The 27,575-nt window shown below is 42.3% G+C and overlaps 1 protein-coding gene across 1 annotated transcript; it reads left to right on the top strand.

Annotated features, from left to right (window-relative positions):
* Nucleotides 1–407: 407 nt before the first annotated feature.
* GLB1L3 (galactosidase beta 1 like 3) lies at nt 408–27,575 on the top strand (the record flags this gene model as incomplete). Its single annotated transcript, XM_036879515.2, is given in 18 exon segments — nt 408–427; nt 429–623; nt 5,378–5,446; nt 6,075–6,170; nt 7,621–7,729; nt 13,487–13,579; nt 14,945–15,023; nt 15,870–15,934; nt 19,299–19,461; nt 20,134–20,205; nt 20,208–20,239; nt 21,072–21,212; nt 21,526–21,597; nt 22,275–22,353; nt 22,796–22,883; nt 23,188–23,299; nt 26,964–27,042; nt 27,045–27,575. Coding segments are annotated over 18 exon segments (1,686 nt in total), but the record flags the coding sequence as incomplete, so codon positions are not given.

Genomic DNA, 27,575 nt, shown 5'->3' with positions numbered 1-27,575 from the left:
CCGCTGCCAGGCCAGCCTGGGACACCGCCTGGGTCTGGGCCTCCTCGCCACTCTTGTGGCCAACCTGCCTCCAGAGCCGCTTTCTGGTCCTGATAGCTTGGCCAAGCTAGTGATTGTTGTCTCTTTCTTTTTTCAGCCCGTGTCTCTCCTGGAAGAGGCTGTACATCTTGATCCTGCCACTTATCTTATGTAAGATTTTGCTCCCAGGGTGAAATATGAAAAGTATTTTATATATGAAAATGTGCAGCAGCTGCCACTCCAGTACAAGTCTCCCTGAGTGGGTGGGAGGGTAGCTTTTTCTCCTTTCTTGGAAGACGTGCTGAGCACGTCTACTAGGCTTTGGTGGTCTCTCCCCTCCCCTCCCCCTCCTCCCCCTTTCCCCTCCCCCTCCTCCTCCCTTCCCCTCCCTCAACGGATTTAATTGGTCTTCTGACCCCTCTCTAGCTGAAGGACCGAACTGTGGGTCTTCGGACTGAAAGTCCAGACGGGAGGCGTCCATACTTCACACTGGAGGGTCACGAGTTCCTGATCTGGGGCTCCACTCTCTTTTTCCGGGTGCCCAGGGAGTACTGGAGGGACCATGGCTGAAGCTGAGGGCCTTGCGGCTTCAACACTGTCACCATGTGAGTGCAGCCCCAGCCTCTTCTCGGGGCTCAGGGCCTCTGGTTTACGGAGCCCCACCTGAGGATTCCCTTCCAAATAGGCATTTCCGGCAGGTGCCTTTTGTGCCTAAGTGTCACTTGCATCTCATGCTTGGATTGCTGTGGTCGAAGCCTTGTGGATAGGGGTTAACAGGAGAAAGAAAGAAGTGATTTCCTCTGTAATCTCCCTAATGGGAGAGTCTGGGGCTTCTGGGAGCCCTCAGTCTAATGATATCTGTGAAAGGATATTCACGATAAACACATTGTATTGTAAAAGCAATTCTTATTAATTGTTTAATACAGATGAAAGTGTAGAGGAATGTAATATAAAAATGAACATGTAAGGAAATACAGCATCAGTAAATGAAGTTTAATTGCATAAAGGAAATGAATATTGTAATTTAACAGTTGAGAGTGTAGGGGTTTAGAGTCAGTTCCAGCTCTGCCTCTAATCACCACTTACTGGGGGCCTGGGGTCCTCTTCTGTAAATGGGCAGACTAACAGTTGCCTCATAAGGCTGTACTGATGATTAAATAAGATAAAACCGTTATCTTATTTATGTGAAAAATGCCTATCTCTATGGCTGGTACACACACACACACACACACACACATATATATATATATATATATATATATATATATATATATATATATATATATATATATATATATATATACTTAATTATGAAAAGAAATACAGACCCAGTTGTCAAACAGAACAATTTAAATATAAATTTAACAAGTTTAGCATGATACATGTATGGTATGACTGAGCGTGATTACATGTATGGTGATAAAAGGTAACATGTATTTAGGGTATACTGATGGCTTGGCATTTTCTAAGCATTGTTGAGAAATCTCTTAATCCTCACAACTATCCCAGGAGATGGATAGTGTAATTCCCACTGTGAGAGAGAAGAAGAGAAAGCACAGGGGGCTTAACCAGCTTGCTCACGATGAGCGTCCCCACCCAGCATCTCTTCAGGGCACAGCCATGCAGTTGTGAATGAGGATGCCACAGCGTCACCCACAGCAAAGGTTCCTGCCTGTCCACAAATGAGCCGTCAAATAAGAACCATGCCAAGACAAAAATCGTATTTGAGTTAGGAACAGTGGAGGTCCTTTCATAACAGACCTATTGCCAGAAAAGTCTTGAAATTTAAAAAATTGGGAGCCAATAAACGTGGGTTGAAGGGTAAGCCCAAAGAAAAAAAATCTGTGAAAGGCTGTGTTGTGGGAACTGCCTGTAGAAGGATGAGGGGTTAACTTCTTTGGGATGCTGTTCCTGAAGGTTAGAGGAAAGGTGGGGAGGCCCACCTCGGTATAACAATCCTGGTGTTGCTAGAACACAGAGATGCTAATTTAAATATATCTGCCAGTGCTAAATAAGATAACCAGCTTTAGCTATTCAGTGAACATGCATACACCATTTACACACAGCCAGCCATGTTCTAAACCCTGGAAAATACTAATTCATTTCATCCCCATCGTAATGCTATTCAGTGAGCAGAGGGCTATCACTATCTTTTGTAGGTGAGAAAACTCCGATCAACAGAGGTTAAGGCCATTCCCAGAGGCACACAGTTAGTAATAAGGGAGCTCTGCTTTGAATTCAGTCAGTCTCCAGGGTCCAGATGCTAGGCAGTTTGGCCACCTTTCATTTTTGTGGAATCTGCTTAGCTAATGAGGGTGGCATTCACAGCACTTTGTAACTCTTACTATGAAGTCTTGTAGAGTCTAAGTACCTTTTGCAGGGTATTTTATCATTTTATGATGCAGATGTTTTTCTGTTTCTTGATGAGATGTTTGTCACCAGCAATTAGAAACTCCTGTTGTTTTCATGGTCAAGCTGTGGTATTTTATTAGTTAACATCAGGAAAAAGGAAAGGAAGTCCTGAAAAACTCACCTTTTAATACAGAAAGGGAAAGAGCAGAAAAGTGTTAGCAAAATGCTATGGCATGTAATGTTATGTTTTGCATCTGTAACTCTTATTGTTAGTTCCAAAATATTTAAGTTCCCTTGCCTTTCTGGGTTAATTCTACATTAGTTGTTATGGATCATACTTATAATGTATTGAGTTTTTAAAGAAGAACGAACCTCACACACCTACACTGCTGACCAGCCATATAGCAGGATCACAGAAATGCACAAACTGAACTGGAATCAGAAAAGCTCTTTTCCTTCTGGATGGCCCTCCAGCGCCCACTTGTGGCAAAACTAAATGCTGTACTCACTCTAAAGGAGAAAATGCCTCAAGAGCTGGTCCGATAGTGTAGCGCTGATACCAAAAGCGAATGTAAAGCTGAGACACTGTAAATTGAACATTGGCTCATCAAATATGCAAAGAATTTAATCACAAATAATTGCTGAGTTTTACTGAGGGACTTTTCTGCATCTTTTGAAAGGATTATATGGTTTTTCTCCACTCTTTTGTTAAAGAAGTAAATTACATTGACAGTTTTTCTAATATTTAACCAATCCACAGCTCTGGGTTTAATTTCGATCTGGTTACAAGATATGCACATGGGCATGTACACACATACACATACACACACACACAGATTGCTAGACTTGATTTGCTCAAGTTTCATCTCAGATATGTATATTTATGACAATAACTGAAATACATCTAAAACTTTATTTCTGTTAGTGTCCAATTTTGATATCAGTCTTATAATAAACTCATCAAATGACTGTATTTTCCTTTTCTGTTCACTGAAGATACTTTGCAAAAGAATTATCTTTACCTGGAATGGTCCTTAAAATTCACCCTTGAAACTGGACGTACTATCTTTTACGGATGTGAGGTGAAGATTTTGGGGATAATATACCCTTCTTGAATGGTTATTGTTTGACTCATGTTTTCTCTTTCTTCTAGAGAATATCCTATTTTTATTCTATAGATCTTTTTTCCTTTCCTTTCTTCTTTTGGATTGACTGTGGATTTAAAAAATCCTCCTTTCTATCTGGGAAGTTATACATCATATTGTGTATTGGGGCCTTTTTTCTTTTTTCCTACTCAATCTTGTCTAAATGCTTAGTTTTTTCAAAGAACTAGCTTGTAGGTTTATTAATCTTCTCTATATCTTTTTGTTTTCTGTTTCATAATTAGTGAGTTGTGTATAATTTCCTTTCTATGTTTGATTTAGTACTTTCTCCATCCTCCTGCTCTTTCTCTTCCTCCTTGTCTTCTCAGTTGAATATTTAGCTCATTTTCTCTCTAGGATTTTGTGTTTTCTAATATACTTATTCAGGGGTATGAGTGTACCTTTAAGTATTGCTTTGGTTACAGATCCCACAATATCACTATATCACACTTTGAAAGTCTTTTGGTTTCAAATATTTCAGCTATTTGGGAATATGCTTTCTCTTTTACTTTGTATTTTTCTTACTTTTTATTACTTTTAAAGTGTAATTTTCTAATTCAGTTACATTTGCTTTGGGATCGTGGACTATGTGATGTAGATTTTTAGGATTTGTTGAGATTCTGTATTTTACAAATATTCCATGTGTTTTTAAAGAATGTATATGATCCATTTGTGGGAAACTGAGTTCTCTATGTATTTATTGGATCCAGCCTCTTAATTATGTTGTTCAAATCTATATTCTTACAATTTTTTGCTGTTATTTTCTTTGTTTCTTAGAAAAGTATTCTAAGTCTTCCCACTCTGACTGTGGGTTTCACCCATTTCTTCTCTAATTCAGTAAACTTCTCCTTTACTTAAAGTTATGTTATGAATAGCACAGAATTATTTCTCCTTGATTATATCTTTTTTTATTACTATTTGATGTCTCCCTTAACATCAGCTTGTGAGGGTTTTTTGCCTCAAGATCCATTTTGCCTGCTATTTAAGATTGTTAGAATATTTTTTTCTCATCTGTATTTTTTCCATTTTTCTGTTTTCAGCTTTTTTCAGGAATTTTATTTAAAGTAAATCACTTGTAGTCATCATTTAGCAATTTTTTTCAGTCTGTTCTCTCAATGTATAGCTATAAACTTTACCATGCATATTTAGAGCCTTTAGCAAACCAGCTTTTCATTCCTCCTTACAACAAATGATGTTGAAATAAAGTCAGTTCTGCCATTATGCAACATACACATTCTTAACACTTATGCACTGAGCAAATTTGCATAATAAGAACTAAGGGGTTCTTGAGAAACATGAGGTTAGGGCCCCAGCACCCAAAAACTTTGTTGGTGAGACACAAAAAAGACAGTTACCTAATAAAGACTGCACCTAATGAAAATTGTATGCATGTCCCTTCAGCTCTACAGACTTATAGACTCACTCAAGGGGGTGGGGGTCCCTCTTGCTAAGAACTAAAGGTGGTATCTTCCTCTTTTTTATCTCCATCATCCTCATAAAGACTTCCCCTCTAAGTTTGATTAATTCTTATCAATCATTTACTGGGCATATGTAGACACTGCTGTTTTGTTTCCCTTTATATTTTTAATGGGCATTACAAAGAATGGGGTGGTGAGTGGGATAATTTATGTATAAATCCACTGAATCTACAATCATAGGATTATTGGCACCTTGGACCACAACTAGGTAGAAAGGAACTATTGAATATAACCATTGTTCGTGTGACACACGTTTAATTGCCATTGGAAACTTCAACTTTTTCCAAAATAGAGTTATTCCAGGATTTGGCATGGGTTGGGGGCTGACCTAGGAATTTAAAGGAAATAAATAAGACATTTACTGTACTTCTCTATTCCCGATTACAGCTATGTTCCGTGGAACCTCCATGAGCCAGAAAGAGGCACATTTGACTTCTCTGGGAACCTGGACCTGGAGTATGTGCTGTGGCTGCATCTGGACCTGCCTGGGGCGGGAGGCAGAGAGGTGACTCCCAGGGGTGACTTAGTGGCCATGGGGGCATCTTGGCTCTGCTTTGAGAACTGGAGAGAGGCAGGTCTGGATGGAGCTTGTTCTCAGAATGCTGTGAAGGGCTCTGCCCCCAGGATGCAGGGGCTCTCTGGCCATGAACCTGCTCCTCCCAGGGCTCTGGGCCTGCCTCCACCGAGCTCAGACCCTCCGCTGCAGCCCAAGGTGCCTCATCCCGTCGGATCCTCCTCTGTAGTGTGGTCCGTCCAGCCCCGGGGTCCGTCCAGGCCATGGGGGTCAGGTTCACTGTTAGGATCACCCGTGCCCTGACGCCCTTCCTCTTCATGTCCCCACTGTGGCTGCACAGATGGTCCTAGGCTGGGAGTGAGTGAGTGCCCAGCACCCAGGGCCTCTGGCCTGTGGCCTGGTGTAGGGGTTCCCTGCTCAGCTGGGGAAGGGGCTGTGGCCTTCCCTCCACTTGCCCAGTGTCTCTGGCTCAGGGAGAAGGGCAGGTGAGGAGAGGAGCCAGGCAGCCCCTGCCAACCCTCTGCTCTGATGTGTGAGTTGCCGACCTTGCCCTCCTCCCGACCCACCCAGGGCCTTTGTGCTGATGGCAGCAGAGATTGGGCTGTGGGTGATCCTGCGTCCAGGCCCCTACATCTGCAGTGAGATCGACCTCGGGGGCTTGCCCAGGTGAGCAGGGCTGAGTCTAGTGTTGTGGGTGCAGCATAGTAGTTTGCTTTGCTAAAAATAGAACTTCAATTTAATAATAATGAGCACATATTCTGTGTCTTCAACTTTGTGATGTGCTCTACACACATCATCTTAAATAATGTTTGCAGCAGTGTGGTGAGATGTAGGTACTGTTGTCATCCCGTTTTACAGAATAGGACCTATGGATGTTGGTCCCGATGGTCTGGATGTGTGGCTGTGTGTGGGTGGGGTGGGGATGCACCATATTCCTCTTTTTTTAATGCTGTGGTGCATACTGTGAAAGCACAAGTCTTAGTGACACAATACAGTGTATACATTATGACATGTGTATGCGCTCATGCAACCATCATCCAGATCAAGATATCAAACATTCTCACTAATTACCCCATCCCCTCTCTTTCCTGTCCCCCTACCCATTATGATCACCAGTCTGTTCTCTATATCTATGAGTCTGTATTTGCTTTGTTTTTTAGACTCTGCACATTTGAGATCATATGGTAATTGTCTTCTTTCCCCACAGGAGGGAGCTGCACTCACCTGTGGTCTGTGGTGGGAAGAAAGGGAAGGGGCGAGAAGGGAGGATTCTGAGGATTTCTGATTTTTCTCTTACTGCTAAGGGAAGATAGAGTTCTCTAGTGCGCTCAGGGCCCTCGGCTCCACCCTCTCTCCCATGTCCTTTGCCCTGTTCCCTCATTTGTGATGCTGGCCCTCCTTCCCACAGCTAAGCATGCTGCTCTCCTGGTATCTCCTCATGTGGTCCATGGCTCTGCTCTAGGTGAGCATCTTCAGTTGCCTTGGCCAGGTAAATAAAGGCTCTGCTCTTCTCCAAGATGAGCCTGTTCTCCCCTCCCAGCTCAGAAGCAGAAAAGCCTGACCTCGAGGGAGGTGGGTGCTATAGAGAAGCAGCACTCCCTGCCCACTTGAGCTGTAGGCCACCCAGTGCCTCACCAGAGACCTGGGGGCATGCTTCCTGCCGCTGAGCTCCCACTCTGTGCTTGAGCTGTTAGGTCTTAGAGGAGCTATGGCCCTGTGCCTCAGGTGCATATGCTTGCTCCAGAAAAATACTTTAGTGAGCTGAAAAAGAATGAGGAGAGCATTCGATGACAGGTCACCAGAGCTCACTGAAACAGGTGAAGCAGCCTGCACAGAGCAGGAAGCACCTCCCAGGCTGCAGTGTCACGTTGGTGGAGGTGGTATCTTTTCTGAGAAATCTCACAAGTTGGTAAGAATGGTTCAGAAAGCCTGCATGGTACACATCCTTTCAGGACCCTTGAGTGCTTCCTGGTCATGGACGAGAGATCAAAAGATGTTTCACTGTGCCGAAGGGGGTTGTGGGAAGAGGCTGGCTGTCACAGCTTGGCCCCTGCCCCTGACTCATCCTCACCATCTTCCTGTCTCATACACTGAGTTTGTCCCCTTTCACCCCCAGTTGGCTACTGCAGAACCCCAATCTGAAACTGAGAACAATCAACAAGGGCGTTGTTGAAGCAGTTGATAAATATTTTGACCACCTTATTTCCATAGTGGTTCCTCTCCAGGTAAAGCCAAATTACCTTTTCCTTTTTAAAAATATTTGGTTTAGGAAAATATTTTGTTCTGGCTTATTGACAGAATAGGCCATGTCCAGTGTCTTTGAGACTTGAAGCTATATTCTTACAATTGTGACTTCTAGACCCTCATCTTAAGTGCAACCTTTACTGAAGGGTTCTCGAAAGACACGCATTACCTGAGACAGGGACTGACAAAGGGTTCAAGTTTGTGGTTGGCCTCATTGTTCTGAATGTCTGTACTTGATATTCACTGAACTCACTCATGTTTGTGTGGCTTATTTCTGCTCTTAAATTATCTTTGTTGGTTTAGACAGTTAATATGAGCACTTGGTTAAAAAGCTGTAAAGAGAACAAAAGAGTTTATGGTGAAATGAAAACCATTCAGTTGCCTTTTCACAACACAACCAACACATTTTACTAGATTTTTGTGTGTCTTCCTAGGTATTTTCTATACACATGAAAGTAAATTATTTATACACATGCTTATACACACATGTGTATATATATACATTTTATCTAAAAATATACAATTCCCACTAGACATTTTTTTATTTTAGTATCGTTAATGTACAATTACTTGAACAACATTATAGTTACTAGACTTTGCCTATTATCAAGTACCCCCCACATACCCCATTACAGTCACTGTCCATCAGCATAGTAAGATGCTATAGAATCATTACATGTCTTCTCTGTATATACTGCCTTTCCCGTGTCCCTCCCCGCTACATTATGTGTGCTAATTGTAATCTCCTTTCTTCACCCTTATCCCTCCCTTCCCACCCATTCTCCCCAGTCCCTTTCTCTTTGGTAACTGTTAGTCCATTCTTGGGTTCTGTGAGTCTGCTGCTGTTTTGTTCCTTCACTTTTTTCTTTGCTCTTATACTCTACAGATCAGTAAAATCATTTGGTACTTGCCTTTCTCCTCCTGGCTTATTTCACTGAGCATAATACCCTCTAGTTCCATCCATGTTGTTGCAAATGGTAGGATTTGATTTCTTCTTATGGATGAATAATATTCCATTGTGTATATGTACCACATCTTCTTTATCCATTCATCTACTGATGGACACTTAGGTTGCTTCCATTTCTTGGCTATTGTAAATAGTGCTGTGATAAACATAGGAATGCATCTGTCTTTTTCAAACTGGGCTCCTGCATTCTTAGGGCAAATTCCTAGGAGTGGAATTCCTGGGTGAAATGGTATTTCTATTTTGAGTTTTTTGAGGAACCTCCATACTGCTTTTCACAATGGTTGAACTAGTTTACATTCCCACCAGCAGTGTAAGAGGGTTCCCCTTTCTCCACATCCTCACCAACATTTGTTGTTGTTTGTCTTTTGGATGGTGGCCATCCTAACTGGTGTGAGGTGTGAGGTGATATCTCATTGTGGTTTTAATTTGCATTTCCCTGATGATTAGTGCTGATGAGCATCTTTTCATGTGCCTGTTGACAATCTCAATTTCTTCTTTGGAGAAGTGTCTGTTCAGCTCCTCTGCCCATTTTTTAATTGGCTTATTTGCTTTTTGTTTGTTGAGGTGTGTGAGCTCTTTATATAATTTGGATGTCAACCCCTTATCGGATATGTCGTTTATGAGTATATTCTCCCATACTGTAGGATGTCTTTTTTTTCTACTGTTGGTGTTCTTTGCTGTACAGAAGCTTTTTAGTTTGATATAATCCCACTTGTTCATTTTTGCTTTTGTTTCCCTTGCCCAGGGAGATACGTTCATGAAGAAGTTGCTCATGTTTATGTCCAAGATATTTTTGCCTATATTTTTTTCTCAGAGTTTTATGGTTTCATGACTTACATTCAGGTCTTTGATCCATTTTGAGTTTACTTTTGTGTATGGGGTTAGACAATAATCCAGTTTCATTCTCTTAGATGTAGCTGTCCAGTTTTGCCAACACCAGCTATTGAAGAAGCTGTAGTATTTCCCCATTGTATGTCCATGGCTCCTTTATCATATATTAATTGACCAGATATGCTTGGGTTTATATCTGGGCTCTCTATTCTGTTCCACTGGTCTATGGGTCTGTTCATGTGCCAGTACCAAATTGTCTTGATGACTGTGCCTTTGTAGTAGAGCTTGAAATCGGGGAGCATAATTCCCCCAGCTTTAGTCTTCCTTCTCAGGATTGCTTCGGCTATTCAGGGTCTTTTGCTGTTCCACATGAATTTTAGAACTATTTGCTCTAGTTCATTGAAGAATGCTATAGGTATTTTGATAGGGATTGCATTGAATCTGTAGATTGCTTTAGGCAAGATGGCCATTTTGACAATATTAATTCTTCCTAGCCAAGGGCATGTGATGAATTTCCATTTATTAGTGTCCTCTTTAATTTCTCTTAAGAGTGTCTTATAGTTTTGAGGGTATAGATCTTTCACTTCCTTGGTTAGGTTTATTCCTAGGTATTTTATTCTTTGTGATGCAATTGTGAATGGAATTGTTTTCCTGATTTCTCTTTCTGCTAGTTCATCATTAGTGTATAGGAAAGCAACAGATTCTGTGTATTAATTTTGTATCCCACAATGTTGAATTCAGATATTAGATCTAGTAGTTTTGGAGTGGATTCTTTAGTGTTTTTTTTATGTACAATATCATGTCATCTGCAAACAGGAACAGTTTGACTTCTTCCTTACTAATCTGGATGCCTTTTATTTCTTTGTGTTGTCTGATTGCTGTGGCTAAGACCTCCAGAACTATGCTGAATAAAAGTGGGGAGAGTGAGCATTCTTGTCTTGTTCCTGATCTTAAAGGAAAAGCTTACAGCTTCTCGCTGTTAAGTATAATGTTGGCTGTGGGTTTGTCATATACCCAGTAGACATTTTTCTTTTGTCATGTGAAAATATATCTTTGATTGCTGCCATTCTTTATAGTGGCTGCATAATATTCCACAACAGAAATATCATGACTCATTCAACAGCCCTTGCCATGGGCATCTTTCAAGGTTTTACTATAATGAGTAACCTGATGCATGTCATTTTTGTGCCTGTGTGAGTATATTAGCTACTGTGTGGGAATAATATATGAATCAAGTATAGAAATAATGTATAATTATATAGAACTTGATTATTTTTCCTGTAATTCCTGATAAGTGATCAAGAACAGAACAAACAAGACCAAAACAGTTTCGGTGACCTAATTGCCCTTGCTATTGTTTCAATACCTTGTAAGACGTTGCTCCCCAGGAGACTGGAGACTCCGAGGATTAAGTTTAGAGTTAGTTAATGGTTGTCTATTAAGTCCCCCACACAGAATTCTGTTGTTGTTATCTTGAATTTGCTCAATAAATACAAAGGGTGCCCTCTCAGCACCACTCTTGTGCTGTTACGCCTTGAATCCCATGGCTGACCCTTTCAGATCTTCGATATCTCATCGCATCTCCTCCCATGTCTGCGGGTCAGAAGCAGGGAGGGGACCGACATACTGCTTACATTTCAGTTTGTTTTCTTGTATTAAATGCAAAGGGGACAGATGCCAGGTATTTTCTTTTCCCCATGGAACCCAGACTTTACACACTTGATGAGAACTGCCTTATTTCCACTGTCAGTCTACGGTCATAGACCAGTCTGTGATAAAAAAGAACATACTTTGCCATCTATAAGGCAGCATTGTTTGATCATTGTGTTTGATTTTTAAAATATAACACTCTTCCAAATAAGAGGGGGCACATTTATTACTTGAATAAAAATCTTATTTTAAGAACATACCTCTTGATAAAACTTGAGATGGGATAAAAATCAAGACTATTATGTAGTAGACTAGTAGCTTATATTCTTAGACTCTTTTTGGGAAAAATATAATGCAGATCTAGTCCTTCAAAACAAATTCTGAACTGTGAATTGTGAGTTACTCTTATCAGTATAATTATAACAGGAAGACATGGGAGATTAGAAATGGAAATAATGTCAAACACAGATTGGGAATATTTCTGCAATATGGCATTAGAAGACATGAACAACAATGAGGAAGGTAGAAGACCTTGTTTATGGCTTAAACTCTGGGTCTGTTTGGTGGAATTGAGGTACATCTTTTGTAGGTAGGGCTGAAGGCATGTTCCTGGCTGCTTTTCTGCCATCTAGGTGGGACTCAGTGGCAGGAGTAAAAACCTATGAGCATTAAAACTAGAAAGACTGAATGTCTGGATGGATGTTCAGGCACAAGTACGGATGCATTTGTATAGATGCAGCAAGCAAAGCAAATTTATAAACATCCGTTCAAATCAGGTAGGCAATCCTAGGAAATTTTTAAGAAGTAAGGAATTATAAGTGCAAATGAAAGGTATAGGGTTTGTTACTACTAAATTATTAGCATTTTAAGGTCTTTCTTTTGAGTGGTTATCTTCATTGTTTTAATTATATTTAAATACCTTTTAGAGTATATTTACTGTTCATTGGGATCTTTATTCTTAGAATCCTGTTTATTTCTTAAGGTCAACCATGCATTCTCCTATGGTGGGATTTCTAGAAACTTCACCCTTCAGTGTGAAATTAAGATACTACTTTTCAATAATACACAACTGTATGCAAATTTATCAGTTCAAAATAATTATTATGTTAATTCAACAAGTGATTATTGAGCACCTACTATGTGCCAAGCACTGTGTAGGAGCCAAGCTTCCAATGACATGTCCCTGTCCATGGAGCTTACAGTCCAACATGAGTGACAAGCAAGCACTTAGATAGGTGTGACGATTGCTCCAGTGGAGGAAGTGCAGGAACCCCCTGAAAAATGTGTAACAAGGAGAAAGGCAGGTGCGGAGCAAGTTTTCAGAGAAGGCAAATGGTAGGCAGGCATTAGTCAGGCCAGGACAGTGGTCAGGAGGCCCCAACACTGGTGATGACCAGAAGGCAAGAGATGGGAGGAGGAGCTTGAAAAACTAAAGGAAGGTCACCTCAAAAGGTGGGGCTGCGAGATGAGCCCGCCCAGCTCGCGCGCCCCCCTCTGCGCCCGGGAGCGGGAGTCTTCGCTCCGACACGGGCGTTCGCTGTGCGGCAGGGGCCAGCTGGCGGGGAGCGCGGATCACACGCCCTGCCTTCCCGGGGTGGGGGTGGGAGGTGGGGGGGAGATCCCGAAGGGCCGGCGCCCTGCGAGGAAGGCCCGGGGCGGTTAACGGGAGCCAGCAGAACCGGGTCCCTGATGAGGGCTTGGGGCCGCCGTGGCAGCGAAGTTTCCCGCGGTGGTTTGTGGAGTGCGTAACTGAGAACGTGCGTGGAAACAACCGGCCACTCTTCCCAGAGGCCGGGCTCGCAGAGCCGGCGCACAGAGCCCTGAGGGCGGGTGTTGGAACGTAGGGTTTCGGAGCAAGTTCCCAAGACGTGGACGTGGCTCAGTTTGGAAGGAAAGGATGCAGGAGGAGGGAGAGGGAACTGGTCTCTGGAGAGGGGCCGTAGGGGCTCCGCAGGAGGGTGGCAGGGCCCTGAAACAGGAGAACAGTGTGGGGGAAAGTGGATGGGGGTGGGGTGGAAGCAGGTGAGTTTGTGGGCGTCAGATCCCTTACTTAAGCAGGTAATTAGTATGAGAAATAGAGGGGAGCCTGGGGGTTGCTTACATACAGACTAGGGACCGCCAGGCTCCTTGCAGTAGATGGGGCGCCCAGAGTGACTGGCCAGAAGCCCTGGAGAGGAGTGAGGGTGCGGTGGCGGGTCTCAGTGCGGAGCGGAGGGTGCCTGCAGGTGTGCTGTCCTGAACCACAAGCCACAGACCCAGCCCCACCGCCCCTCGTCTGCTTGTCTCTCAGTACCTGAGGGGAGGCCCCATCACTGCAGTGCAGGTGGAAAACGAGTATGGCTCATTTAACAAGGATAAAGACTACATGCCTTCTGTTCAGCAGGTACGAAACGCTTGGTGTGTCTCCGTGTTTACGGGCTTCCTGTCTCATGGGATGTGGCACTCGGGCATGTGGGTGATGAGAAAATAGGAGCTCAGTTTCTCTGTGAATCTGCGATATGGTCAGGGCAGTCTAGGGATTTCAGTAACTTTATTATGAGATAAAACATGACAGAGGATTATTCCTTTCTATGTGCTCTATGACCCACAATTCTCATTAACACTGGGGGTTGGTGAATCCATACCTACAGTAAGTAAATAAAGCTTCGTGAGCTCAATGATGAGGTCTGTCATCTTGCACCTTTCTGAGCTGTAGTACGAACATCCTTTCTTCTGTTGCCTTTGCCCCTCCATGGGGGAATGTCTCAGGCCAGGAATAACTGCTGTCCTAACCGGTGTTCCTTCTGGTGGGTCAGGCCCTTCCCCATCCCTGTGGCCCACATCAGGAAGCTGACGAGTTCTAGCATCAACTGGACCCCTCCCTGGGGTGCTAAGAAGGACGCAGAGGCCCCTTCTAGCACTGTCCACATAGAAACTTCTGAGCAGAATGGCCTGGGGAGCAGTGGGAACAAGTTGCCAGGTAGGCAAAGAAGAAAGAGGGAAGGGACAGGCGTGATCTCCACAGGTGTCCAGGCTCCTGCCCTACAGCTGTGGCTTCTGCAGCTGGACAAAGTCTGTGAGCAATGTTTCTCCCTAACTTTTCTCAAGGGGATCACATCAGGCCCCTTAGCTCCATCTCATCCAGCTAGTATTATTTTTTCTTGGTTTTTAAATTTTACCCCTGGACTCCACTCCCTGGCCCAGTTATGGCTCCAGGAACATAAAAGGCCCACAGATGGGGTCCTCTCGGCCCCTGTTTGTGTGTCTTCTTCCTATGCCCTTGGTAAATTCGATTTGAAAATTAGGTCCCCTTCCCCAAAGCCATGGCAGGCTTCCTCGCTTCCTTTGGGTGTCCAGGTAGGACGCACGTTTTGTATAGGTTGGCTTGGATATCTCTTCAATTACAGCCTTCCCCCTTTAGGCTCAAAATGCTTCAAGTCTTCTTCCTCTCCTTGTCTTAGATTTAGATGAGCCCTTGGGGTGTTTCTTCATGAACTCAGCCTTGTGCTTTTCCCCTTGAAGCTATGACCATGGGGTGTCAGAGCTTATACTCAGCTGGTTTTGTGGCCACCCCTGGGAAAAACACCAGGTGAGACAGAGGCCATGATTCCCTAGCTCACCAAGCTGCAGATGGCCAAGACTTTCAATGCACACCTTTCTCCTTAGCTCACACACTGCCCACCTGTGCCCACATCCATTTCCTAATTTCCTTATGTTTTCTTCTTCCCATGGGAGCAAGGAAAGTGATTTCATTTTGTTTTCTCAACAGGCTCTGCTGAAAAGAATTGTGGAGCTGCTCTTGACCTCGGGTAGCATGAAAGTTGTTTCAAGGGGCTGCATAGAAGGAGGTAAACACTAAAGAAGAATGGATGCTCTTGAACGCCATCTTGGACCTTGAGTGAGCCTCAGAAATTATGTCCCTCCTTCCATGTACATTGGCACAGACCCCAGAGTTGTATCACTATGGACAAGAACCCATGGTCAAAAGGATGAGTTCACTTCTTGCTCCTGCTGTCTTTAAATGAGCTGCTTTTGAGCTTTTCCATCCGCAGGACACTTTTACAACTTTCATAATTTTTCTGTGTCTGAGAATCTGGATTGGTGCACCACCAACATGGAGAAGCAGAACAGAAGTGTCATGTGTCAGAAAGCCCACACAGGCAAAGTCTCCCCTGGGGTCCTGCAGCCAAGGTTTACTGGGCTGTGAGGAAGTCCTAGAGAGTCATGTGGCAGAACTGTTCAGACAGGATCATGGGATGCTTTTTGTGAGGGAAATGGCCATGGCACAAGCAGCCAGATGGGACTGGACTGTCCATAAGGTAGTCCTTAGCTCAGGGCTGGGGCTGGTATGCACTGCTTTCTCCTTTTCATGGCTCTTCCCTACATTACTACTGTACAGTGGAAAGCATGTACTATGTGGGGTCAGGAAACCTGCATTCAATTGTTGGTCTGATCGAGTTGTATGACCTTGGCCTGTTCCAGTTCTCTGCACAAAATATGACTAATTGCACCTGCCCTTCTTACCTCACATTATCCCTGCTGTCCAATGTGAGGACATACATGGCAGCCCTTGTGCACTGCAAATCAGGGTACTAGTAGTACTGGCCACCCTTCCTTCAAGGTGTGGGTGTGGTCCTCCACCCCCTGGTGGCACTGCTACCAGGCACACACAGCCCCTCTCTTTCTCTCCACAGTGCTGGCCACTGTCAACATGAAAATGTTTCAGAAGAACGCTTTTAAGCAGCTTTATGAGGTGCAGGTAAGGACATGGTAGGGATGAAGGTCTTGATGCTTCTTGGCCCTGGCCTTCCTGGCATGTGAGCTGGTGTCCATGAGGTTGGGAGGCTGGGCAACAAACCCACTGCTTCCCCTGGGGCCTCGGCTGGGTTCCAGAGAAACTGTGCAAGTTCATGCCTGTGTCCTGGGGAATGAGAAGTAATCTGGCCTCTGCCACCCTGTTAGTGGAGTGCCTTCTGGAGACAACCAGGGAAGGGTGAGGGTACCATGTCAGAGTGACAGATGTCCTTCTCCTGCAAGGACAGAGCTCAGAAATGGGCTGCATGCTGCTGACAGACTCATCTTGGTTTTGACAGGCTCAGCCCTTTTAGCCAGGCCGTGTAAATGCTGTGGTGAGTCCATTGAACAGACATGACTGGGTAGCACCCTATCCTTTCAGTGGGTGACTCCTGTGATAGATATGAAGATGGACAAACCATGTCCCCACAGAGCCATGGACTGAGCTCTCACCGACGCACATGGTTACTGCTTCCTCTGCTTAACCTGCTTTCCTGGTTTTCCTCTGTGCTGAGAATAATACTCCAACCTGTGCTTCGGGCCGCAAGGCCTGGTGACCCCACCTACCCTTCGTTCTGAGGAGACACAATTCAACCCATAACAGAATATTACTGAGGATTCTCCACAGTCTCCCCCTCAGGACATTTGTTTGGATTTGTGGAGATAAAACCTGCATAAAGGTGTAATGCCCACCACATCTGGGCCCCCAGGGTCTTCAAGCTCTCATTCTAGCCCAAAATATTTTCCTATGTGTCCTTTGGAAGCATCTTTAAAATGCAATGAGAAATGTGTGAAGATAAGAGAATAACATTCAGGATGATATTATCGTTATATCTGCTTAGGAGTCACTCGTTTAAGGGTGTTCAGTAGATTCTTTGCCTTTTTTCTCTAAAGGTTTATTGTTATTTTTTGATGGTGGTTTTTTTCTTTATGTTTTTTTAAATTGAGGGATAATTGACAAATTACATTATATTAGTTCCAGTTGTACAACATCATAACTCAAAATTTGTATATATTGTGAAATGATCACCACAGTTAAGTCTAGTTAACATCCATTACCACAGAAGTTACAATTTTTTCTTCATATGTTGAGAACTTTTAAAATCTGTCCTTATAGTAACTTCCAAATATGCAGTATATTACTGACTATAGTCACCCTGCTAACATTACATCTCTGTGACTTACTTGTTCTATAGCTGGAAGTTCATGCCTTTTGACTCCCTTCACCCATTTTGCCCATCCCCATTCCCTGCCTCTGGTAACCACCAAATGTTCTCTGGGTTTTGCTGCTGTTGTTTATAGATTCCATGTATAATTGAGATCATATGGTATTTGTCTTTCTCTGTCTGATTTATTTCATTTAGCATAATGCCCTCAAGGTCCATCCATGTTGTTGCAAATGGCAAAGTTGCATTCTTTTTATGGCTGAATAATATCCCACTGTGTGTGTGTGTGTGTGTGTGTGTGTATGTGTACATGCATGTGTGTGTGACAGAGAGAAAGAGACATCTTTATCCATTCATCCATCAATGGACAATTAGGTTATTTTCATATCTTGGCTGTCATAAATAATGTTGCAGTGAACATGGAGTTGAATATATCTTCTCAAGCTAGTATTTTCATTTCTTCACATAAATACCCAGAAGTGGAATTGCTGGATCATATGGTAGTTCTATTTTTAAATTTTTGAGGAAACTTCAAACTATTTTTAGTAGTGGCTCCACCAATTTACATTTCTGCCAACAGTGCACAAGTGTTCCCTTTCTTCCACATCCTCATCAATACTTGTTATTTCATGTCTTTTTGGTAAAAGTCATTCTAACAGCTATGAGGTGATGTCTCACTCTGGTTTTGATTTGTACGTTCCCTGAGGATTAGTGATGTTGAGCATTTTTTCAAGTGTTTGTTGGCCATCTATATGTTGGCCATCTCATTTATTCAGAAAAAAAGTCTGTTCAGTTCTTCTGCCCATTTAAAAATTGTATTGCTAGTTTTTTGCTAGTGAGTTGAATGAATTATTTGTATATTTTTGGATATTAACCTATTGTCAGATAATTGATTTTCAAATATTTTCTCCCATTCAGTAGGTTGCCTTTTGATTTTGTTGATGGTTTTCTCTTTTTTTCTAGGACCCTTTTATTTTTTTCCAATGTTGATGTTTTGTTTGCCATGAAGAAACTTTTTACTTTGATATAGTCCCACTTACTTATTTTTTTCTTTTGTTTCCTCTGCTTTTGACATCAGGTTAAAAAATCATTGACCAAAGACTGGTATCAAGGAGCTTATAACTTGCATTTTCTTCTAGGAGTTTTATGCTTTCAGGTCTTAGATTCAAGTATTTTACTTTAAGTATTTACTCTAAGTATAAATATTTTGCTATAATATAATATAATACTATTTTTTACTTTAATCCATTTTGAGTTCATTTTTGTGTAAGTTATAAGGTAGTGGCCCAGTTTCATTTTTTGCATGTTGCTGTCCAGTTTTCCCAGCACTATTTATTGAAAAGATTATCCTTTCCACATTTTATATTCTTCATTCCTTTGTTGTAAATTAATTGACCATATAGGTGTGGAATTATTTCTGGGTTCCATATTCTGTTCCATTAATCTGTGTATCTCTTTTTATGCCAATGTGATACTGTTTTAATTACTATTGCTTTGTAATTCAGTTTGAAATCAGGAAGCATTATGTTTCCAGCTTTGTACTTATTTCTCAAGATTGCTTTGGCTATTCAGAATCTTTTGTAGTTACATACAAATTTTAGGGCTGTTTTATCTATTTCTGCAAAAAATGTCATTGGAATTTTGATAGGGATTGTGTCAAATCTCTAGTTTGCTCTCAGTAGTATACTCTATAGAGGAGGCTCCGGGAGCATGTTCTGGCATCACTGGGTTCTTGGCCTGTAATCTATCGGGCACCAGGGATTCTCCTCTCTATTTTCCTTGCTCCTGTGATGTTCCCAATACCCACAGCAGACTGCCATGGCCGTACATAGGGCTTGCTGGGACCTGGAGCCCTGCGTCCCTAATCATGTACACTGACCACTTGCCGTGAACCTTCTAAGAGAGACAGAATACAAGTGGTGATTGCCATGCAGGCCCTGATGGCGCAATGGGGCATGTAGATGGAGGAAAGAAGGGAGTGTCCATTAGAAAGTGAAACGGAGGAACAAGGCCTTCATGGTAGCCTCAGGTCCCCAGGCAGGCTGTGGGGCCTGCTGCTAGACTGGCATTATGTCCCCACATTCCAGCCTGGGACCCACCGTCCCGGAAGAGGGTAGAGGTGCTTCTGTCACCCTCTGGTGACCCTGGCCCATCTCATGCCAGAAGTGCTGCACCAGGCCTGCTGTGCAGGGTGGCCTGGCTAGTGACAGAGCCCTGGTGTCTTGCAGACAAGGACGTCTGGCAGACAATGATGCCATGCCGATGGAGGCCAGGGACTATGTAGAAAAATATTTCAAGCTTCAAAAGCTCTTTGAATCCATCTTAGGTTCTCAGAAACCATTTTACTCTGAAGGAAGGCCCTCCTTATGAAGTGGAAGGGTGGGAATGAGAAGGTTTCCTCTATGGGCAGAAGCTAAGTGGAGTGTAAGCACCAGGGCAACCTTACACCCAAATTCTTGTTTTCTCACCTGTGAGCTGTATGGTTTTGCATGAGTGTCTTTAAGCCCTTTAAATCTCAGTTCCTTCACTGAAGCATGAAGACGATGATACTAGTCTTAATGATTGCACAGGTTCAGTAAATTACTGCATGTAAAGCTCTAGTATGATGTATGACATGATACTCATGTATGCAATAGCAAAAGTCATTCCGTTTACTTTCATTTATTTAAATAAAGTCAGCTAACCATCTTCTGTGTGCTGGAAAGTAGGCAATCTGGCATTGCCAAAAGGCATGAAACAGAGTCCCTGCTTCCTAAGGGCCCTCAGCCTGTGTGCCTGACGTGACCCCTGAGGGTCTGTGTGTCTCCATATCTGTGCATATGAAATGACTCCAGCTTAGTTGTTGCTGGATTTTCATCACTCTTGCAGAAGTATACCCATGTGCTGGGATAGAACCCAGTTCTCCAGGTGGATACAAGATTCCTGAAGGATGCAGAGGCTTGGGGAAGGCAGTAGTTATTTCAGGCACTTCTTGCCCCATTGCCCACTTTCATTGCAGCAGCTCTCCTGCCTCCCTTACCTGAGCCTACTGCCAAGGCTGTGTATCCTGCTGCGAGACCGTCCCTTTTCTTGAACTGTGGGATGTCCTACACTACTTAAATGAGGTGGGTATGGCCTGGGCACTGTAATAGGGATTGGCTATTGGAAACATGAGGGAGAAGGCCTGAGGCTATAGAGAGGGGATTCCTTCAGGGGCTTTTTATGGGGAAGTGTGAAAATAATCCCCAATATTCTGCCCAAATTTAGAATTAAGGGGCAAGGACCACAAGCTCCTTTGGTGGACTGTATACCGTTAGAACTTGAAGAGTGACTGGGGGTGGGAAGCTGCAGGATATCAGAGGCTCCTGTGTCCCAGCTGAGATGAACCCACCTGGTAGATGCTCTCATGTGGGGTTCACGACCCATATGGGCAGGCTGCCGAGCTAGGACCTCATCACCTGAGTTTCTGAGTCCTCTTTACATGTCAGTGAGGCCAAAGGACTGAACTTGTATGGGTCCCGGCTCTCCGTTTAAAATTAGACTACCTGTTTTATTTTGAAGAAAAGGGGAGAATTATTGAATTCATATTGAAGTCTTGAATTCATATTGGTTTCACCTCCACTATCAATTGTTTTAAATAAAAACTGTGACCAGCAAATTGTAGGTGCTACATGAAAGTCTGCCCCGTGCATACTCCCTTACGTGACTTCAGCTATGTTAGAACCATATTTACTCTGCTGATTCTCATCTTCACAGCCACTGTTCCCTCCACCAGGCCCCACATCCCTGAGTTTCCTGCTCAGTAGATATTTAAGCACAAGAGAATGATCACACAGCATCTGATTCATCCAAAGAAGTCTTGGGGACCATTAGGAGGCACAACGAAAGATGACAAGGGCCTTAGGAAGAAGGTTTCCAGGTTTCCAGAGCCCTGGCTCCTGTTTGCGTCCCTCACAGCCAGTCATATCCAGCACACCGGTCCACACGGAGAACCTTCCCATAAGCAATGGCGATGGTCAGTCCTGCGGACTCGTGCTGTATGAGACGTCCATCTGCTCTGGGGGTCGGCTCCGGGCTGATGCTCAAGACATGGCACAGGTAGGGCTCAGCAGGCTGTCTGCAGAGGTAAGCAGAACATTTAGCCTAATCTGCTGTTAGGGAGGTAATCAGTCACTGGTCAAACTTTGCTATTGGATGGTGTTTTTAAACACCTACTATGTGTGAGGTATTGGGGATATAAAGTCAAACCAAATAGACCTGCTTATGCCTCTTGGGACCTCCCAGGCAGCATCTAGCCATCTGTGACTATGAAGGCTGTTCCTTCCTTCATAATGATCTCCCCAAACCTGAGCCTCTCATCTCCCTCCCTTCAGGTGGGTATATCAGTCTGACACTGGCTTTTCTTTTGCAGGTGTTTTTGAATGAGACAAGTATAGGAATTCTGGGTGACAATACTCCTGACTTGAGCATTCCTAAAATCAAGGTATATCATTCAAGAGTGTTGCCCTAGACCTCCAGCTCCGTGCAAACAGCCTGGTCCTGAGACAGACCACTTCCTCTGGCCTCCATTACTGTTAGGTGCTGCTCATCACGGTGGGTCCCAGCAGGAAGTGCTGAGGTCTTTCAGAGAAATCACATCTCCCTGGCCCAGGCTATTAGCAGCAGCAGCAGGCAGTTATCAGCCCCTAGTCAGGTCTGACCAGTCTCTGGGATTTCCCTGAGTCTCTGTGTCCCCTAAGGCAGAGCAGTCCTCAGGGTATGAGGACATCCATCTGCTCCGGGGGTCAGCTCCAGGCTGATGTTCAAGACACAGCACAGGTAGGGGTCAGCAGCTGTCTGTGGAGGTCCTCAGCAACCATTTCACTCTGAGGGATGGCCCTGCTCATGGAAGTGGAAGGGTGGGAATGGGAAGGTTTCCTCTATGGGCAGAAGCTAAATGGAGTCTAAGAGCCAGGGCAACCTTACACCCAAATTCTTGTTTTCTCACCTGCGAGCAGTATGGTTGAGTGAGAATGGGACAGGAACACACAGAGTCCTCTGAGAAAGGACTGCTGGGCCCTGGAGCCACCCCTTCTCCCATTGCATGAACACATTCTGGAATAGATTATATAGTAAAATGCCTGGCCATGCGGTCTCTGTGACCTGGTCTATCCCAAGCAGGAATGTCAACTTCTAAGGATCCTGGTGGAGAATCAAGGAAGAGTCAGTTTTTCTTGAAAAATTCAACATGAGCAGAAAGGTGGGGTCTAGGCCTTAGAAACGGGCTATAATCTGGTTATTTGGCTATTCAGTGGTTATTTGGGCCTTCGTATCAGGGCTGTGTTGGGAGTTGTGAGGAAAAAATGAGCCCTCCAGGCAGCGGGATCCCTAGTTCCTAGGAATGAAGATGCAAACTGCTTCCTACGGTTCCCAAGGGCAGGAACATGGAGCAGTTATGCAGTGCCTGGCTTGTCCCGAAGCAGGCCCAGTCTCCTTGTGGGGATTGCAGGGAAAGTTCAGATATTCAGTGGGGGACTTTCTTGGTAGCATGGGAACGTGCATCAGGAAACCTTCAGTCATAGCGGGGCGGATGGGTTTGCCTTCCGGCTGAGCACCCGGCATAAGGTGTATAGCCCTGCATTTTTGTCTCCCACTCTGGAGCCTACCCAGTCCCGCCACATTCTCTTTGCTCCCATCTGCAGGAGTAACTGGCTCTGTTACCATCAACAACGTTCCCCTGGTGGGCTTCACTATCTATTCTCTGGAAATGAAGCCAGACTTCTTCAAGAGGTATGCTCCATCTTCCACCCAATACAGACTTTGAGGAATCAGGGAACTCAGAGATTTCAAACTCTTCACTTTGAGACAAAGAGCCAAGATTCAGAGCACCGAGGTGATTTACTCTAGATTGCAGAGTGCTTCAGAATCAGGGATAGAGCCCTAGAGCCAGTCTCTTGATGCCAGTTGTAATGCCCCTAGTTGCTTACGTCTCACTGAGACAGCATCCTGTCCCTTCATGGGGAAATCTAGAGTCAACACTGGGGCTGCAGGTGGGAAGGGCTTCCCCTCCCTCAAGGCATGTCCCTCCTTGCAGGCTCCGTTCTGCCACCTGGAAGCCTGCACCAAATAGCTATGTGGGCCCTGCCTTCTACCTTGGTACCTTGAATGCTGGCTCTTCTCCCAAGGATACCTTCCTGAATCTAGCGGTGAGTGAGCCGCCCTCTTCTGCGGTGCTTTATGTCCCAGCCACCTGCTCTTTTTTTAAAAGCCTTGAAGCAAATCCATGGCTGTCCTGGCAGGAACACTTCCCTTTCTTGCTTTCTTGCTCTTCCTCTCTTCCAACCAAGCTTTTCAACAATTCTGAATCTGCCTGATTTATCATTTTTAAAAAGAATGTGTCAAAGGAAAAATCAAAACAAGACATGGAGAGCAAAGACTGAACATTCTCCTTCAAATCCACCCCATCCCATTCCCCTCTTCTTCCCAGAACCAAGCATGACCAACAGTTTGTATGATTTCATACATAACTTTGCCTAAACACATACAAAATTACTTTTTACACTAATGGGATCATTCCGTAAACTGTATTCTGCCACTTGCTTTTCTGAAGGGTCATTATTACCTAGTATATCTTTCTATGTGTAAACACACATAGAGATAATATAAATACTTATAAAATATGGATTATAGATCAGTAAATTATCACAAAATGAATACCATACAATTACCACTGAGATAAAGTATTGTCAGCACCCCTCTTAATTACTACCCCCCCTTCTCCCTAAGATGCAACTCTACCTTGACTTCTAACATTCTAACTCATTGCTTCCTTTTTTTGGCTTCATGTAAATTCAGTTACATGATATACGGCTTCTTTTGTTCAACATTGTGAGATTCAACCATTATGTGATATTGTGGTAATTTGTTCATTTTCATTGTTGTATAGATTCCATTTTGTGAATATACTATCGTTTATTTAACCATCCTTACTGTCGACAGATATTTGTATTATTTCCAGTGTTTGGCTATTGTAAATAAGACTTCTTTTGTATTTACGTTCATGATTAAGGTATCTTGGTCAGGTTTTGATGCCAACAGTTAAGGCCCTCATAAATGACTTGGGAAGTTGAGTTTATACTAGTCTGATATTACTTCTTAAATATTTGGTAGCTTTCATAGTGGAACCATCCAGGGACAGCATTTTCTACGTGGGAAAGTTTGTAAGTATGGATTAAATTCCTTCACAATTAAAGTACTGATATTTTGTTTCTTTAGAAGTTAGTTTTGATCAAATATATTTTTCTGGGGATTTTTCCATTTCCTTTACATTTACAAAGGCATCATTTAAGTTGCTTATTTTTAATATCTAGTTCCTCTATAGTAACATCTCTTTTTTCTTGGTGAATCTCCTAGAACATTACCAACTTATTAATCTTTCAAAGAATGAATGTTTAGTTGTGACTGTTACTATATTATGTATTTCTTTTCTGTTTAATTTCTGCCATTATATTATTTTGTTTATGCTTTTTATCTTAGGAGTTATTGGCTTTTTTTAATAATCTCTTGAGGCAGGTGTTTAGGTAACTGATTTTTAATCTCCATTATTTTTTATTATATAAATGTAGGCTATTATTTTGCATTTTAGCATGAATTTGGTTGCATTCCATAAGTTAAAAAACTTTATTTAAGTGAAATAGACATATCATACAATTAACCATTTTAAAGTGAACGATTCGGTGGCATTCAGTACACTCACAATGTGCGCAACTATATCTTCTATCTAGTGCCAAGTAATTTATTTATATCACTCTAAAAGGAAACCCTATATGCATTAAGCAATTACATCTCCATCCTTCCCTCCCTTCAGGTAAGCAATAATCTTCTCTCAGTGTCTATGGATTTGCCTGTTTTGGATATGTATTCTGTATGTTTCTAAATGTTTTATTTTTATCACCAACGAATTCAAATATATTTTAACTTCCTTTATAATTTTTCATTTGCCTATGGGTTATTCAGAAGTGTATTTCTTAATTTCCAAATATTTAAATATTTTATAGTAATCTTTTTGCTACCAATCTCTTGTTTAATTGCACTGTGGTCTGAGAACTTAAAAATATGTTAACACTTGTATAGCCCAACATAGGGTCAAATTTGTAAAGCTTCTGATGTATATTTGAAAGAAAATATGTATTCTGCATGTGTTAGATAACGTTCTATACATCTTAATTCAATTTTGTTAATCATGTTTCAAATGTTTTCATGTCTTTATTGATTCCGATTGGCCTTATCTATTAGCTATTGAAACACTGTATGAAAATTTTCCACTATGGCTGTTAATTTTTTTTTTGCCTGTTATTCTGTCAATTTTGCTTATATATTTGAGCCTATACTTTTAGCTTCTCTATACATTCAGGGTAAATGAAGAATTTTATTATCAGTAAATGTTCCTCCCTATCACTACTAATGCTTCTTGCTATAATGTCAAATTGTTCTGATATTAATAGAGCTGTAGCAACTTTTATTATATATTTTCCCATTGTATTGTTTTTCTTTTATTTTTCAATGCTTTTATATTTTAAATAATTTTCTTATAAATATCCTATATCTGCTTTGTTTACAACTCAGTCCCATACTCTTTGTCTTTTAACTGGAGTATTTCAGAGACTCCAATTTTATGTTACCCATTTTGCTATATCCCTTTGTGTCTTCTGGCTTGTGTGTTCCTCATTCTTGTTTCCTCTAAACTGAATTTTGGAAAATTTCTTCTTTACTATTACTTAGTTTACTAAGTCTCTATTTAGCTATATTCTCTAATCTGCTATGAAAAAATATCTGTTAAATTCTTGATTTTAATTATTATAACTTTTAGTTCTAGAATTTTCATTCTGTAAGTTAGCCATTTTTATAGTTCCAGTTCTCTGTTAAAATTCTAAGTCTTGTTATTTATATCTTTGAATATACTAATTTATTAGGCATAGTTATCTTAAAGCTTGTGAGTGACATATATCCATTATCTGTATCACCTGTGCGTCTATTTTTATTGCCTTTAGTTTTTTTGGCTTTTAATTGTATTGTCTTTTTCTCACCATCTGCTTGATTATTTTTGATGAGTGTCATACATTACATGTGAAAATACTAGAAATAATTCAAGGCCTAAGATGTCAGAGGATTTACACCCACCTCTTTAGGTGATTAGGGACACTAGTAATCACCTTACCAGTTACAAGCACTGAAATGCTTTGAATTAAGGCTTCCATCCAATGACTGAACTCTTTCTAGCTCACTCTGCTTCTAGGGTGTGGCCCCTTATGGTACCAACCCAGAGTGTAGATTATTTAATAAGGTTCCCTGGTATCCAACTTTTGTTCTCCTAAACTTATGAGGTGACAGATATTCTGCCCAGCTTCCCAGCCTCCTCTTCCCAAGTAAGAGATGCCCCTAGTGGACAGACTACCTCAATGTCTTTTTGTTTCTTAGTTTTCTTCTCCTAGATCTTGGTCCTATAATTCTTCATTGCATTGCAAGCATATTTTTAAAACTTGTGCAGCCTTTAAAGCTGTTGTCTGCAGCAGTGTTCCTCTCTATTACCTAGAACTTATTTCTGGAAGCAGAAGAACTGCTTTTTAAAAAACCATAGCATTTTACATCACAGGGCAGGAATAATAGTAGCATTAGCACTAAAGGTTGACTTATAATTCTTTTGTCAGCACAGCTGGGCAGAACCTCTTGAGCATACCGGGTTCTGAATTCTCTCCCTCTTTCAGTGCCATAAAGCCTCTCAGTCTTCCTCTCTCTCTGCCAAGTGCCTTAGGTTTTACTTTGCCAGTATGAATCTGTTCTCATGTTTCAAGCCTCTTCCATCCCTTCCAGAATTGCAATTATGGATTTGTGTTCATCAAGGGATGTAATCTTGGGTTCTATTGGAATATTGGACCTCAGGAAACACTTTACCTCCTGGCACCTGGCTTCACCCAGAAGATAATGAGGCAAGTCACCACCACTCGTGCTTTACATCTCTCATGAACATTCAGATCTGCCTTCATCCCCAGAATGTCTTTCTCATTCTGTACTGAAGAGGCTTACCCTTTCTTTACTGTCAAGCCCTGTTTTCTTCCTCGATCATCCTGTTTGAGAAAAAGAAGAGTGATTCATACATTGAAACTGCAAGTGAGCCCAAGCTGTGAGACTGTGTTACAACATATTTCTTGGATTATTGGAGTTCATCTAAAAGTAGGAGGAAGATTTATGTCAAGAAATTCAAACATAGTGTTGTCTACAACAGTGAAAATGTGAAAATTGCCTAAAAAATTAACAGGGAAATTGTTATGTTTATTATAGTATATCCATATGGTGCCTATTTTTAGGCTTTAAAGTCTTCAAAATCTTTAATGCCTGATTTATGTAGTTAAATGTTTCATTCTTAGCTGGTCCTTATTCTTTAGCCAAATGTGCTTTTAAGCAAATATGAATAAAATAAAAACA

This window comes from Manis pentadactyla, chromosome 13, assembly GCF_030020395.1.
Source record: "Manis pentadactyla isolate mManPen7 chromosome 13, mManPen7.hap1, whole genome shotgun sequence".
Classification (NCBI taxonomy): Eukaryota; Metazoa; Chordata; class Mammalia; order Pholidota; family Manidae; genus Manis; species Manis pentadactyla.
The sequence above is the reverse complement of the archived record's forward strand: the minus strand, read 5'-3'. Positions and strand labels throughout refer to the sequence as shown.